General features: G+C 35.8%; 1 protein-coding gene across 1 annotated transcript; it reads left to right on the top strand.

The window, feature by feature from the left end:
- Nucleotides 1–7,786: 7,786 nt before the first annotated feature.
- LOC149771974 (transforming growth factor beta activator LRRC33-like) lies at nt 7,787–10,996 on the top strand. Its single transcript, XM_089948006.1, has 2 exons — nt 7,787–9,624; nt 10,256–10,996. Exon 1 carries the CDS (start codon nt 8,073–8,075, stop codon nt 8,868–8,870), a length of 798 nt encoding a protein of 265 aa, XP_089804132.1. The 5' UTR covers nt 7,787–8,072; the 3' UTR covers nt 8,871–9,624; nt 10,256–10,996.
- Nucleotides 10,997–12,808: the final 1,812 nt, after the last annotated feature.

Below are 12,808 nucleotides of genomic sequence, written 5' to 3'. Positions count from 1 at the left end.
CCATCTTTGATTGGCCAATGAAAACATTCGAAAACAAAACGATGACATAGATACATCTTTTCTCCAGCTTTAAACATCAGATAGCCAGTATTGTTAACATTACCAAGTGGTTTTCTTAATCTGCAGTGTCTGACAACACCGTCGCAGGATGCTTCGTAGTTATCGATAGTTGGATGCTTCATGAATACTGGATTCATATAGTAATTATTATTTGTCTAAATCAGATTTGCTTGAAAACTTATCTAGATAATCTTCTTCACACTTGATGATTTTGTCATCGTCGTTATTTTTTTTTTGTCATAGTGTCTTTTAAATTCTCGGTAGCGTTTTCCACCACAATTTGCGCATATTCGAGTTTTTTCTCGTGTTCCAACGTTACATTTTATACATCTAGTTGGTCCAGGGCAACCTCGATAAATACATTGTGAATGTTTTCCACAAAATTCATTTATACATAATTTATTGCAACAAGTCAACGAACCAACCATCAGCCACTTGCATTGATTCGTTATTTATTTAGATATTTGTCTAAAATATAACATGAATTTATTTGACCTCGATGAGGTTGAACACAATACAGCTGACGCTGATAAGGCCAAGAAGGAATTTTACGACGACGGAGCAATTCATACGTGGTCAACGTGGAAAACCAACGAAATTGATAATACTATGACCGATGATGGAGCGAAAAAAATAATCGATTATATTAACGTTAATCACCGCGACGAGAAATTTATTTTTGGAATAAAATTTATCGCACAAATGACCGACAACGTAGTCTGGATTATTCGTGATAAACGTGATCCTATAATCGGTGGGGGAAAAAAATGTTATTTTATCTGCCAATTCAAGGCCAGGGTTGCTGACAGGCATAGATAAACCGTATTATGCTCGATCTTATCCTGTCACTGCGGTTGTTTATGGAATTTATCGGCTAAATAATAAACCTGATGTTAAAAATCTCGCTCTGATGAAATTATCTTCGGGAATAAATTGTGTAGCTGAACGAGTAATAGAGCATCTGAAAAATACAAAACGTGGATCTGGTTTAACCGATTTAAGGCTAGCGAAAATAACTACGTGGGCGAAATTAGTCACTGCGGGTGCATCAATAAGTGATGTTGCTGCGTTGTCGGGTAAATTAAAATTTCCGATAACAGTAAAATCGTTATCGGGAGAAATTTTATATGAATCAGCCTATAAATCTCGGGGAGCACCAATTATTATAACTGATCATAATTCTCACGCGTGGACGTCCGCGGTGACGATCTTTCCACGAGATCGTGTTGTTAAATTTTATTCCTCAGAAAATACTGAGGCAGAAATGTTTGATTTTATTTACAAAATAAGTAAATCTGATCCAGTGTCAGTATGGTTGTTTCTCAGCGATGATAAATACGATCAATTTGTAAGGCCTAGCGGTGAATTATACAGGAATGAATCACCACATAAGGAAATGAAGGAACTAGCAGAAAAATATTCAATAAATTCTGAACAGTTATTGATTAATTGTTTTACTGTTCCATCAGTTGCTGCTCACGCTGCTAGGGAAAAAAATCTTTGGAAACCAACGCGAGGTGAATTTCTCAAAGATGTACAGATGAGTTGTGTCGAATACGCACACGGCGGATTATGGAACACTAAATATAATTATACTGACATGGTATCATTTGACATGGTTGCGTGTTATCCTGGAAGTTTTCTAGGATACGGCGATTGTGCCAAATATTTTGCTCAATTTGGACATCCTGGCAGCGAAATGACACGAGTATCAATTAATGGTCCGTTGCCAGATTTCCCCAGGAGAGGATTCGGTCGTGTAGTATCATTTGAATTTGTTGAAAATCTCCATAAAATCTGTTATGTTTGGTTTGGCAGACACTTTTCAGAACGACGTTGGGTTCACACGGCGCTGTTGCGATATGTGCTAGATTCAGCGATGTTAACGTCGTTGATAATCAGTGAAGCAATTATATCGTATAAAAAACAAACATCAGTTTGGTTGCCAATGGATCATGACGAGAAAACAGCAAAAGATCTAGGTAGAAAAATAATCGGTAAATTTACCCAAGGTGGGTCATATGATCATCAACGACATCATTCTCGATTAATCATGGATGATGTTGAATTAGATTTTATAATCGCTGATACCACCGAGAAAAACGTATTTTGTAATCGAGAAAATATTTACCTTAATGACGGAACAAAATTAGGTACCGTTGTCAGTTACGTTGACGGAGAATCTCCGCAGTATACTCATCTAAGATTATCGATGGTCGCATACGTAAGTATAAATTTACTTTCGATGATAAATAAATTTCCCAATGACGCAGTTAGAGTAGCTACTGATTCGTTTTATATTGATAATAAATACTTATCGATGCTAGAAAATTTATCCAGAGACGGTTCATGGGGCACATGGAGAATAAAAAACGAAAATATTCTTGATTATTATGAATCAGCTGACGTTGAAGTTAAAAAAGAATATTATCGTGGTGAAATATCAGAAATTTCTTCATCACCGTCCGTGTAGGATCCGATATCGCGACATAAAACCGTCTACGTGAACGGGTCAGGTAGTTCAGGTAAAACGACGCGAGTAATCGAATTATTTAAAAATTCTGACTTGATTGTGTTAACGCCGACACACAGGCTAGCGAAAGAAATGAAGCAGAGAGGAGTTAATTCGTGTACTTATCATAGTTTTTTCAAATACAGCGGCAGCGTATGAACCTCTTCAAGGATGGGCGATAAATACGTAATTAAAGTCATTATTTTTGACGCGATATGTACTGTTTCGTTGGAGGTGTTAAAAGCGTTTCTCGATTGGTTATCAACGAAAAATACTGCCATGATAATGTGCGGCGATCATGGTCAACCAAGTCCAATTGATGGAGAATCTCCTCATGATTGGCTGAAGAATTTTGTTGATTATTACGAAGAAGTTGATACCGATTATGGATCTCTTGATGTAAAATTAAGTGAATTTAAAAAATTAATTCGATTACAGCCGAATAAAATTCAGTGTAGCATAATGAGAGAAGTAATCAACGAAACATCAATGAAGAATTTCTTAAATCTATGGAGACCAAATGATTTGATAGTTGCTAGTAGAAAAACAGTACGTGATGCGTTACAACGGGAATTATTTCAACTACAACGAGACAACAAAATATCGACGTTGATGTACCGGGACAAGGAAAAAAGAATTTAGTGTTAAATGATATTGTCGCCGTTGATATTGATCTCGTGGAAGAAGCACTAAATACAGAAAAATCTCCGTGGACGCTTGGATATGCAATGACAATTCACTCATCATAGGGGTTAACTATTTCTGATATAGTTGTTTGGATTGTTGATGATCGCATAGAATGGTCAAATTTGGTTTATTTAGCCGTATCTAGGGTAAGAAAAATATCTCAATTAAGACGAATTATTTTAGTTTCGCTGATAATCAACGACGAAACCTGCGAAGATGTCATTGGGAAAAAATTATCTAGCTATAAGCAAAATGACAACAACAAAAAAATCACGAATTTGACCTAGATATTGATTTTATAATGTCGCTGAAACAACAGCAGAATAATCACTGCGCGATTTGTAATTGTATAATGTTATGGAAATATCAGAAAAATGATTCGAGACAATTTACCGTAGACAGAAAAGATAACCGTCATGGTCACACACGAGAAAATGTCACGTTGGCATGCTTGGAATGTAACAGACGCGTTACTTAAGTGATTTAGGAGGCAACTGAGTGTCCACGGGAATTATTTGTAGCTCTTCACGAGTAAATCCACATCGAGGAGCAAGTGAATCAAGAATGTAAATTGCTGGTCTTCCTGATGACCTTGTCACGGTGGATATTTTGTGTGATGTAACGCTCCAGACGGGATCCGTCGCTCTTTTCCTGCCACCCTCAGCCTCGCCTGGCTTATATAAATATCTCACGATGATACTACTTAGTACCGGCCTGGTTGAAAAATCACGTCTTTTTATTGGTATAATTGTTATTGTGATCGCGATGGCAGGTCTCATATTTATTGTTCGTGTTGGTTCGTTATTTATCGCTAATATTACATCCGGTAATCTCTCGACCCATTCGTGAGATCTTTTATCTTCGATAAATTCTCTCGCATATTGATATCCAAATACTCGTTCAGCTAGTGTTTTATTAAATCTTTCGACAATTGCTTGATCTCGATGAATTCCAGGATGTCCGCGCCATATCCTGACGTTATTTTGTTTCATTAAAAATGATACCGCACCTAAAAATTCTCTGTCAGGATCAACTTGAAGTAAATTTGGTCACCGTAGACCACCTGGTTGATAAATTTTACTAAATGCATCTGCAACCTCAGTGGCGGTTTTAGTTATTAGCGGCTCTGCTTCTTTATATCTACTTGCGATATCAACTACGGTAAACATAATATCGGCCTGATGAACTTCATTAGGTACACTAACGTCAAAATGTGCGTGTTCGATTCGTTTAGGCGGCGGAAGATAAATCTGCCACACGGCCTGCTTAGATAATCATAATGCTGGAACTGGAATCTTTACTCGAGCAGCTTTGGCAAGTTTACTAATTGCTGCTTTACCTTTCCAAAATCCAGCCGAAGAATAATAAATCGATTCCATATTATTAATTAGCCAGCACCTAGAGCTAATTTACCTTTCATCGCAGTATTAATTATCCAACTAGCTAATTTTTCTCTGATAGATTTTTTAGGGATAGAATTTAATGTGTGAATTAATTTTACATCCGCGAGGTGTCTTTGTTGTAGATCATTGCTTCGATAAGCAATATCATGAACGTAGCATGCTTTATCAATAGCATTTACGGGATCCTCATTCAATTTTGGTCTATCATTGTTGTCAAGTCTAATATCAAGTCGAGTGCCAGGGCCACAATAATTATATCCGGGAAGGTGTTTTTCTCCTGGATACTTCGCCCAGGATATTCCAGGTAACTTGGCTAACTGCGCTGCAATATCACCGCCCTTTTTCTCCTTTTTTTAAATAGATTTTATTTTGGCCGGCTTTACTTGTTTACCAAATGGAATAAATCTAATTATTTTTGTGCCACATTTCGCACATGTACCTGTCGCGGCCGATCTGTTATTGCGCGTAACGTCGCTAGTTAGGCCTGTTGTTGGAGTACGCGAGCGACATTTTACACAATATAGATCCATGGGTATAAATATATCATGAATGTAATTGATCTTTCCGCTACAAAAAAACAGGAACCTGTTAAACATCATGCAGCGTTACCAAATTCCATCAGAATGATAATAATAGGTCCATCTGGGTCAGGTAAAACACAGTTGTTGCTGAATTTGATAATGCGGTGGCTGAAACGGGATAAATTATATTTAGTTGCACCATCAGTTGATGATCAACGATGCTACGAGGTACTAAAAGATTTTAACGAGAATGCGCGATTATTGAATGAAAATAATGACGATATTATTGAATTTATCACTGATATTATTGACGCACCATCAGTTGATGATCTTGACGGGGGTATTAATAATTTAGTTGTGTATGACGACGTAATGTTAGACAAACAATCGAATCCTGCAAGGATATTTTCACATGGCCGACATAAAAATAATGACGTTATTTATGTAACTCAGAGATACACGCAGCTTCCAAAAGTAATTAGAGATAATTGTAATATTCTGGCTGTATTTAACGGCGTTGACACACACACGCTAAGGAATATTCATCAAACTTGGTGCAACGGTGACATCGATATTGTAAAGTTTAAAAATTTATTTAGTCGTGCTCAGTTAACTCCACATGGATTCATAACGATAAATTTGCATGACCCACGAACACGATATCGGATCGGTCTTGACAAAATATTTTAGCGTTTCTGATCATGTACAGCAGCAGGGAGGGCCAATACCTAGTGGGCGTCTCAATGATGGCTGGAGCAAAAATAACGCTCCGTGGAAGCCTTTTATTTGATAAATGGAGGCTTCTAGGAAAGATTCACTCGTAGGAGCCTTTATTCGGAGAAAAAAACTTGGTCTGTTCGCCCTCCCTGCTGCTCTACGAACTTCAACCTTGTCCACAGTGATGAGCCAAGCTTTCTGTTACATACAATACAGCAGCCCCAAGCATACAGGCGTATCAACTTTAGACCCGTAGCAATAATATTTTAGTTCAATGCAACCACTGACTTTAAAAATATGTGACTTTCTAACACTTTAATGCAAAACGTTAATATTGTTCACCGTGATGAAACAACCTTTCTGCTTAAGCGAGATAGTTAAAACATGGACTATATGCATATCACGGCATAGACTTTGCACTTGTAGTGATATTATCCACAGGTTTTATTTTAGTGCAGAAACTGATGTAGAACATATACGATTTTCAAAATCTTGAACGCAAAACTTTCACATTGTTGACGTCGCCGTTGCTGTTGGCGATTGAAAGTTGCTACTATATGCGACATTGAGAACTTTATCGACTTAAACTGTCTAAAATGTAATTTTCTTATAAATATGTAGAAAAGTTTGCAATAATTTATTTGCTTGTCCATCCGTTGTATGTAATAGCACCGATACGATTTTAAGACTGACAAAATGGATTTACGGAAGGACCAACATTGGTCTGAACGAACAGAAAAGAGATTATCAAAGTGTCCATTTCTACCTTTGCGATCAAGGCACAAAAAACGCTGAACTTGTACCATATTTTAGATGCACTTGATATTGTCTTTCATTAAGATTTATCGTTTTTTAAATGAAAATACCTTTTGTCTTTGCTTTCTAGTGACCTCTTCTTGTATATATTGTAAGACCTTATTAAGTCAAATCTTACACTAAAATATGGTGATCAGGCTTTTTAAGTAAGACAAGCGATTTTCCACTTTTTCAGATTTTTGTCTCCGGAATTGTTGTTGGCTACGTTTTGCTTCATATGGAAAAATTCCTCGTGAGAATGAGTTGAGCCCTATTAACCCTGCATGAAGATTAAGATGAAAATGTGTGCATGAAAGGAAACGTTTTATGCATGAAGTATGACATGAATGACTCTTTTCAAGGATTTTAAACATGGCTACCAGCACTTTGACATGTTCACGTTTCTATTGAAATGATATTTGCCTTCAAAGACTGACGCTGTAAACCATTATTTTGTCAATAATTTATTTTAAAAGTGAAAATTAGGCTCTCCAATACATAGACATTGCTACATGTTTCACAATTTTACATTTTTTTTTCTTTTTGATAGCATCAAAAGACACGTGTTTGCTGGCATGCAACAACAGAGTGATATTTGGATAATTCTAGGCTTCGTTTACTCTAAAGTCTTACAGCAGGAAAGATAATTGCAAGTAGTCTTGAGTCCAAACACTTTCTGCAAATATGTGTCTTGTTACTTTTGTTCGCTACATAATTTTGTATGCATTCACTTTAGCTGTCAACTTTTGCAACAACTGCAATTATACCAGGTTAAAGGATTCTCTGTACCTGCACTGTAATCAACCAAACGAGGACGAGATTTGCCGTTATTTGCGACTCAATTAAGATGCCATCGTTGTATCCGTCACTCACAGCGGCCTTACGAGAATCCCGTCGTGTATTTCAGTCTTAACCAAAGTCCAGCATTTGGATTTGTCATACAATTATATAAAAGAAATAGACAGCTGTACATTGAACTCTCTGGGAGGCACGCTTCAAATATTTGTGATGAACTACAACTATGTATCAGTGTTACGCAATGGTTCTCTTGATAATCTGACGAATTTCCAAGAAATCCACTAACAAAAAAATACTCTTCAAGAGATAGAAACAAATGCAATAAGCTCACATTTAGAATCGTTGTATAGTATGCAATGGAGATCGCGGATTTAAGTTCTCAAATGGGTGCCGAAGTTATTCAGAGGAATTGAAGTTGTATTGAACCTTTCAGGCAATGCTATATCGAATTTTACAAACCACAAAGGAATTAGGATATCAGACTTCAGCTTAAACAATTCGTTCCATGTTGATTTAACAAGAAATAAGCTTACAACAATAGGCATAAACTATCTTCTTCGTTTAGTTAAATTAGAGTACATGCAGGAGCTGTATAATCTGGGAAGTGGTGGATTCAGTATAGTACAAAACCCTTTAGTGTGTGATTGTCTATTATTTCCTTTTTCCTTTTACATCAGTATCTTTAGATTTATGGATGACTCTAATCCATACTTCACCATGATATGTTACAATCCACCCGCATTAAGAGGTCGATATGTTTATGCTGTTCCGATTCAGGACTTTAATTGTTCGGTTCAAGAGAATTGCCCACCTCAATGTCTCTGCACAAAGACAGTTGCTTTGGATCAGATAACAGTTGTCTGTGACAATGACTTGCTGGAATCTCTTTCGTATGTCATTCCAGAGGGCAAGACGATCTATGTGTCCGTACATAGAACAAATGTTCAGGAACTCTCAGACATAATGTATTTTACAAACGTCACAAATCTAGACCTTTCTTCCTCTTCTGTCTTAATGATAAATGAAGACTTTCTTCATAACTTCCAAAGCATGAATAGCATTAATATACATGACGATTCTCTTGGGACACTTCCAGAGGGAATTCAGGATATGAATTTAGAAAACCTTACTACTTTATATCTACATGGCAACCCATTTCAGTGTGACTGTCATACCAAATGGATGAAATCATGGCTTCAGAAGAACAAAGATAAAATTCCGGATCTGGACCAAGTCTTTTGCGAAGCAGGAAAGCCAAATGGCAAACGAATAATTGATGCTTTGGATACTGAATTTGTCTGCGATAGTGTCAATTTATTTCTCGTTCTAGCAGTGAGTTTTGGGGGACTTAGTGCTCTTGAATTCTCTTGTTTGTAGCGTATTTTTTTTTCGACTTGCGTCCGTCTATTAGCACATGTTTGTTATGATACCCACTCAATGTATTTCTTGGACACATACTTAAGATCAAGGGTTTTCACCATCACAGACTGTAAGCAAATCGACATCCATTATGTGATATCACAAATGACACTGTATCAAATGACCGTTGATTTCTTTATCCATTAAAGTGTCAAATACACCTTAATGAAGTAAGATTCAGATGTGCTAAGGTTTGTTCGTTGTTTATTTGTCGGACTTTTAATACAGGAGTCGTCGACTCCACTTGCTTCAGCCCAGTTGATTGACGGCTGTGATTAGCTGGTTAAATGGAGGTGGGGGGGGAGATGAGGTGGGTAGGTAGGGGAACGTTGACTCTTTCCTGAACATCAGTGCATTCAGTTTAAAAGATTGCCTTTTCAGGAAAGATAATTGGTTTTTGTTTTTTGTTTTTTTACTCACCAACAGTCCTGCAAAAGGAAATAATGGAAAATCCTGTAATTGAATGGTTGCCACAGGGTCTATACAACCACATTACAATAATCACCCTTACGGTGTGTGCTTTTTAAGAATGTGGTCGTGTAGCTGCACCACTGAGACTTGTAGAACAAAATATGTGTGTTCAAGACCCTAATTAAACTTAAGAAGTAACAACAACTAAGCTTTATCATCCTCCAGCACGTGCTTGACGAACGGAGCAAAGAAAACTTGACCGGAAAGTTCCAGCAATTAAACATTACTTATTTTCGATGTAGTAAGTCTGCTTGTCGTTAAAAAAAATTTTTTTTTTTAAACAGTCGGTAATGGGTTGAGATTTATGTCGTTATGACAAACTGTATTGTATGCATATACATTCTTGTTAATAGTTCAGATTAAGATTATGGACAACCTATATTCTACACGTTAATTGCCCGGCGCGTTTAAATAGGGGTTACTCTGGCTGCATGGTCGTGTTAGTCATATACTAATTAAAAGGGTCAAATTAACTGTACCCACGGAAATTCTCAATGTTTGCAAGGGCCGTAAAGCTTAATTGTATTATCTTTGTTACTAAAGTATTAATACCAGTTAATAATATTAGTACCATAACAGTAATACAATACAAAGAGAATATTGTAAATGCAACTAGTCTAATAGTTTTCAGTGGTTTGACAAGAAACCTAGTCCTACCTGTAAGACCTGACGCTGAAACAAAATCAAAATGTGCTATGTCTTACATGTAGGACTACAAGAAACCATGTACATCATACGGACACCATCTGAAGATTTAGATATCAACAAATCACTGTGCTCTTATTGTTTTGTTAGAGTTATTGCCCTTTTGTCTTGCTGTAACGCGGTATACTATATAATCGTGACTTGTTTTGTTTTATTTATCTCTACAGATCGTATTAGATAAGGAGAGCGTATGTGATGGCTTTTCAAGTATTGTCCAACCGGAATCTGTCAGCACATGTTTGGTATCCCTACTCCTAAACTACTGGAAGGGTTGCTGTGAAACGTTACAAACACGTCTACCCAATGTCTAGTTGGTCCTAAATGAAAATAGTGATCCCTGGACTTCCTACATGGTCACCACGATAGCCATCTTAAGATCATATTATCGGTATTCTTCCTGAAACGATGGTTGTATTAACATGGAATTTACACTGAGATACTTCTTATCATATCTAATTGGTCTTGAATTAAAATGGTACCGATTTGACATTCAATATTTCTACCATTGAAGCCATCTTGAAAACCTTGTTGTCACTTCTACTCCTGAATGGCCATATTAACAAGGAGTGTTCACTAAACAGGCTTGTTATAATGTATAGTTCGGTCTCGATGGTGCTGATCTAGGTAATATTGTTATCATTACTCTTTCAAAACAGACGGTTATAAAAACGTATGATTTCCTTAAAACTATACATTATGGTCTTGAAAAATGTGTGCTACTGATGTATAGAATAGTTGCCATAAGATAGTAACATTTCATTCTTATAATTTTCTTCAAAATCTGAAGTTGTTCACAGCTTTTATTTTCATTCTTTGAACAGATTATTACAAAGTGAACTAACAGACTTAGCACAGCTGCATTATTAAGTCCGTCCTCACATCATAAGAAAATAAAATCATAACTGTCATTGCTTTTGGCTTTATATATATGGTATACTTATTAACACACACGCACACACACATACACATACATATATATATATATATATATATATATATATATATATATATATATATATATATATATATATATATATGTTCAGGTCATTACAGCAAAATTTTGGTATGTTGTGTTATTTTAGCTTTTCAGCCTGGGTGAGTTCAGAATGTATCATTGACAGACTGGTATTCAGTCTGATTTAGTATGTTTGTTTTGTCAGTTTTAGGTCCATTGGCAAGCTGATCATGTCATCTGTGCTCTGACCAGTGAAAGCATGTGAATCTGCCCAAGTCACCCAAATTGTTTATGTATTTCTCATTTGGATTTTGTTATGAGTCTAGGCTCTTAAAATAAGTAACAGCAAAGAGTGAAAGACAACAAGCTTTGTAAAATTTAACAAATAATTTATTTCCCTAGAATACACAGTGAAAATGAGAAAAAAGAACTTACAGTATTTCGAATTAAATCCCCAAATAATCCAAGAATTACAAACACAAGATCTAGAATTTAAAGTCCTGAATAAAAATCAGTAAAAGTCCAGAAAATATCCCAAATTGAAGTTGATGACGAGTCTGTGATAGTGAAGTGTTGATGTGTCAACAGTCCTTTGTTGAATCACAATAATACAATTCCAGGTTTTAATATATCACAGATTCCAGTGAATGTTTTTATCCAAGATTTTATCAGAGCACTTTTGTATTTCCAGAGAAAATAAATACTTGAATTCAATAATTTGAAGAAAATAAAATTCAGCCCAAACTGGTCACAACATAATATAACTTGAAGGTGCTAGATGTTAAAGCATGATTGACCAAATCCTCACAATCATAAGATTAAATAGTTCTCTACTTGACCTCATGTCACAATTAGCATTTTCTAAAGAAAACATTACCTAATGGAAAATAACCTTCTAGAATGTTCTAATGAGCCTTGTTTACTTAAAACACAATAACTGGTAAAATTCAATTAGGAATCTCCAAAACCCTCACCCAGATCAGCATATTTACCACTTCTTGTTTACCTGAATAATAATCCTGATATTAAGCTCATACACATAGAGAATAATTTAGCTATGTATTAGTTGTTGGCATAAATGAAATAAAGTCACAGGTCAAGCAGAAATAAACACAATTTTTGGACAAGGTCAAGTCCAGCATACAATCTTACAATAGCATGTAATGAAATAAAAAATTCTTTTTAAAACTAACAAGTAAACATTTCAACTAAATATACATAACACTTCTCCTAATAAAGAAAAAGAAAGATTTATAGAATAAAGCTTTCTTTTTACAAAAATCAAATATACATGTGTTAAAAAAAAGCTAAGATCTTATGAATGACACAAAGTATACATGAAACAATATGTTTCTATACACATGAAAGTACATCTCAGATTAAATTGTCTTTTCCCTTGGTGTGCCTGATGTCAATATAATATTCGTGCAATAACAAACTCGACCTTAGTAATCTCTGATTTTTGCTTTTCATCTTGCCGATGGAAGTAAGGGGGTTGTGATCACTAAACACAATAATTGGAGAAGGAGCTGAACTGATGTAAACTTCAAAGTATTGTAATGCCAATATTAAAGCCAAACATTCCTTCTCGATTGTGGAATAATTTCTCTGGTGCTTATTTAATTTCTAGAAAAATAGCACACTGGATGATCTACACCATTTTCATCTTCTTGAATGAATACTGCTCCAACCCTGACATCACTTGCAACAACAAAACAGATTGACTGAAATTTGGAGCTGTAAGAACTGGTGCACTCTTAAGTAT

Source organism: Sinohyriopsis cumingii, unplaced genomic scaffold (genome assembly GCF_028554795.1).
Source record: "Sinohyriopsis cumingii isolate HCF-2022 unplaced genomic scaffold, ASM2855479v2 utg001542l, whole genome shotgun sequence".
NCBI lineage: Eukaryota > Metazoa > Mollusca > Bivalvia > Unionida > Unionidae > Sinohyriopsis > Sinohyriopsis cumingii.
Note: the sequence above shows the minus strand (reverse complement) of the source record. Positions and strands in the feature narration are given on the sequence as shown.

Bases quoted from the DNA above. Each gene is read 5' to 3' on its own strand.
- LOC149771974 (XM_089948006.1), top strand. From the start codon at position 8,073: ATGCAGGAGCTGTATAATCTGGGAAGTGGTGGATTCAGTATAGTACAA.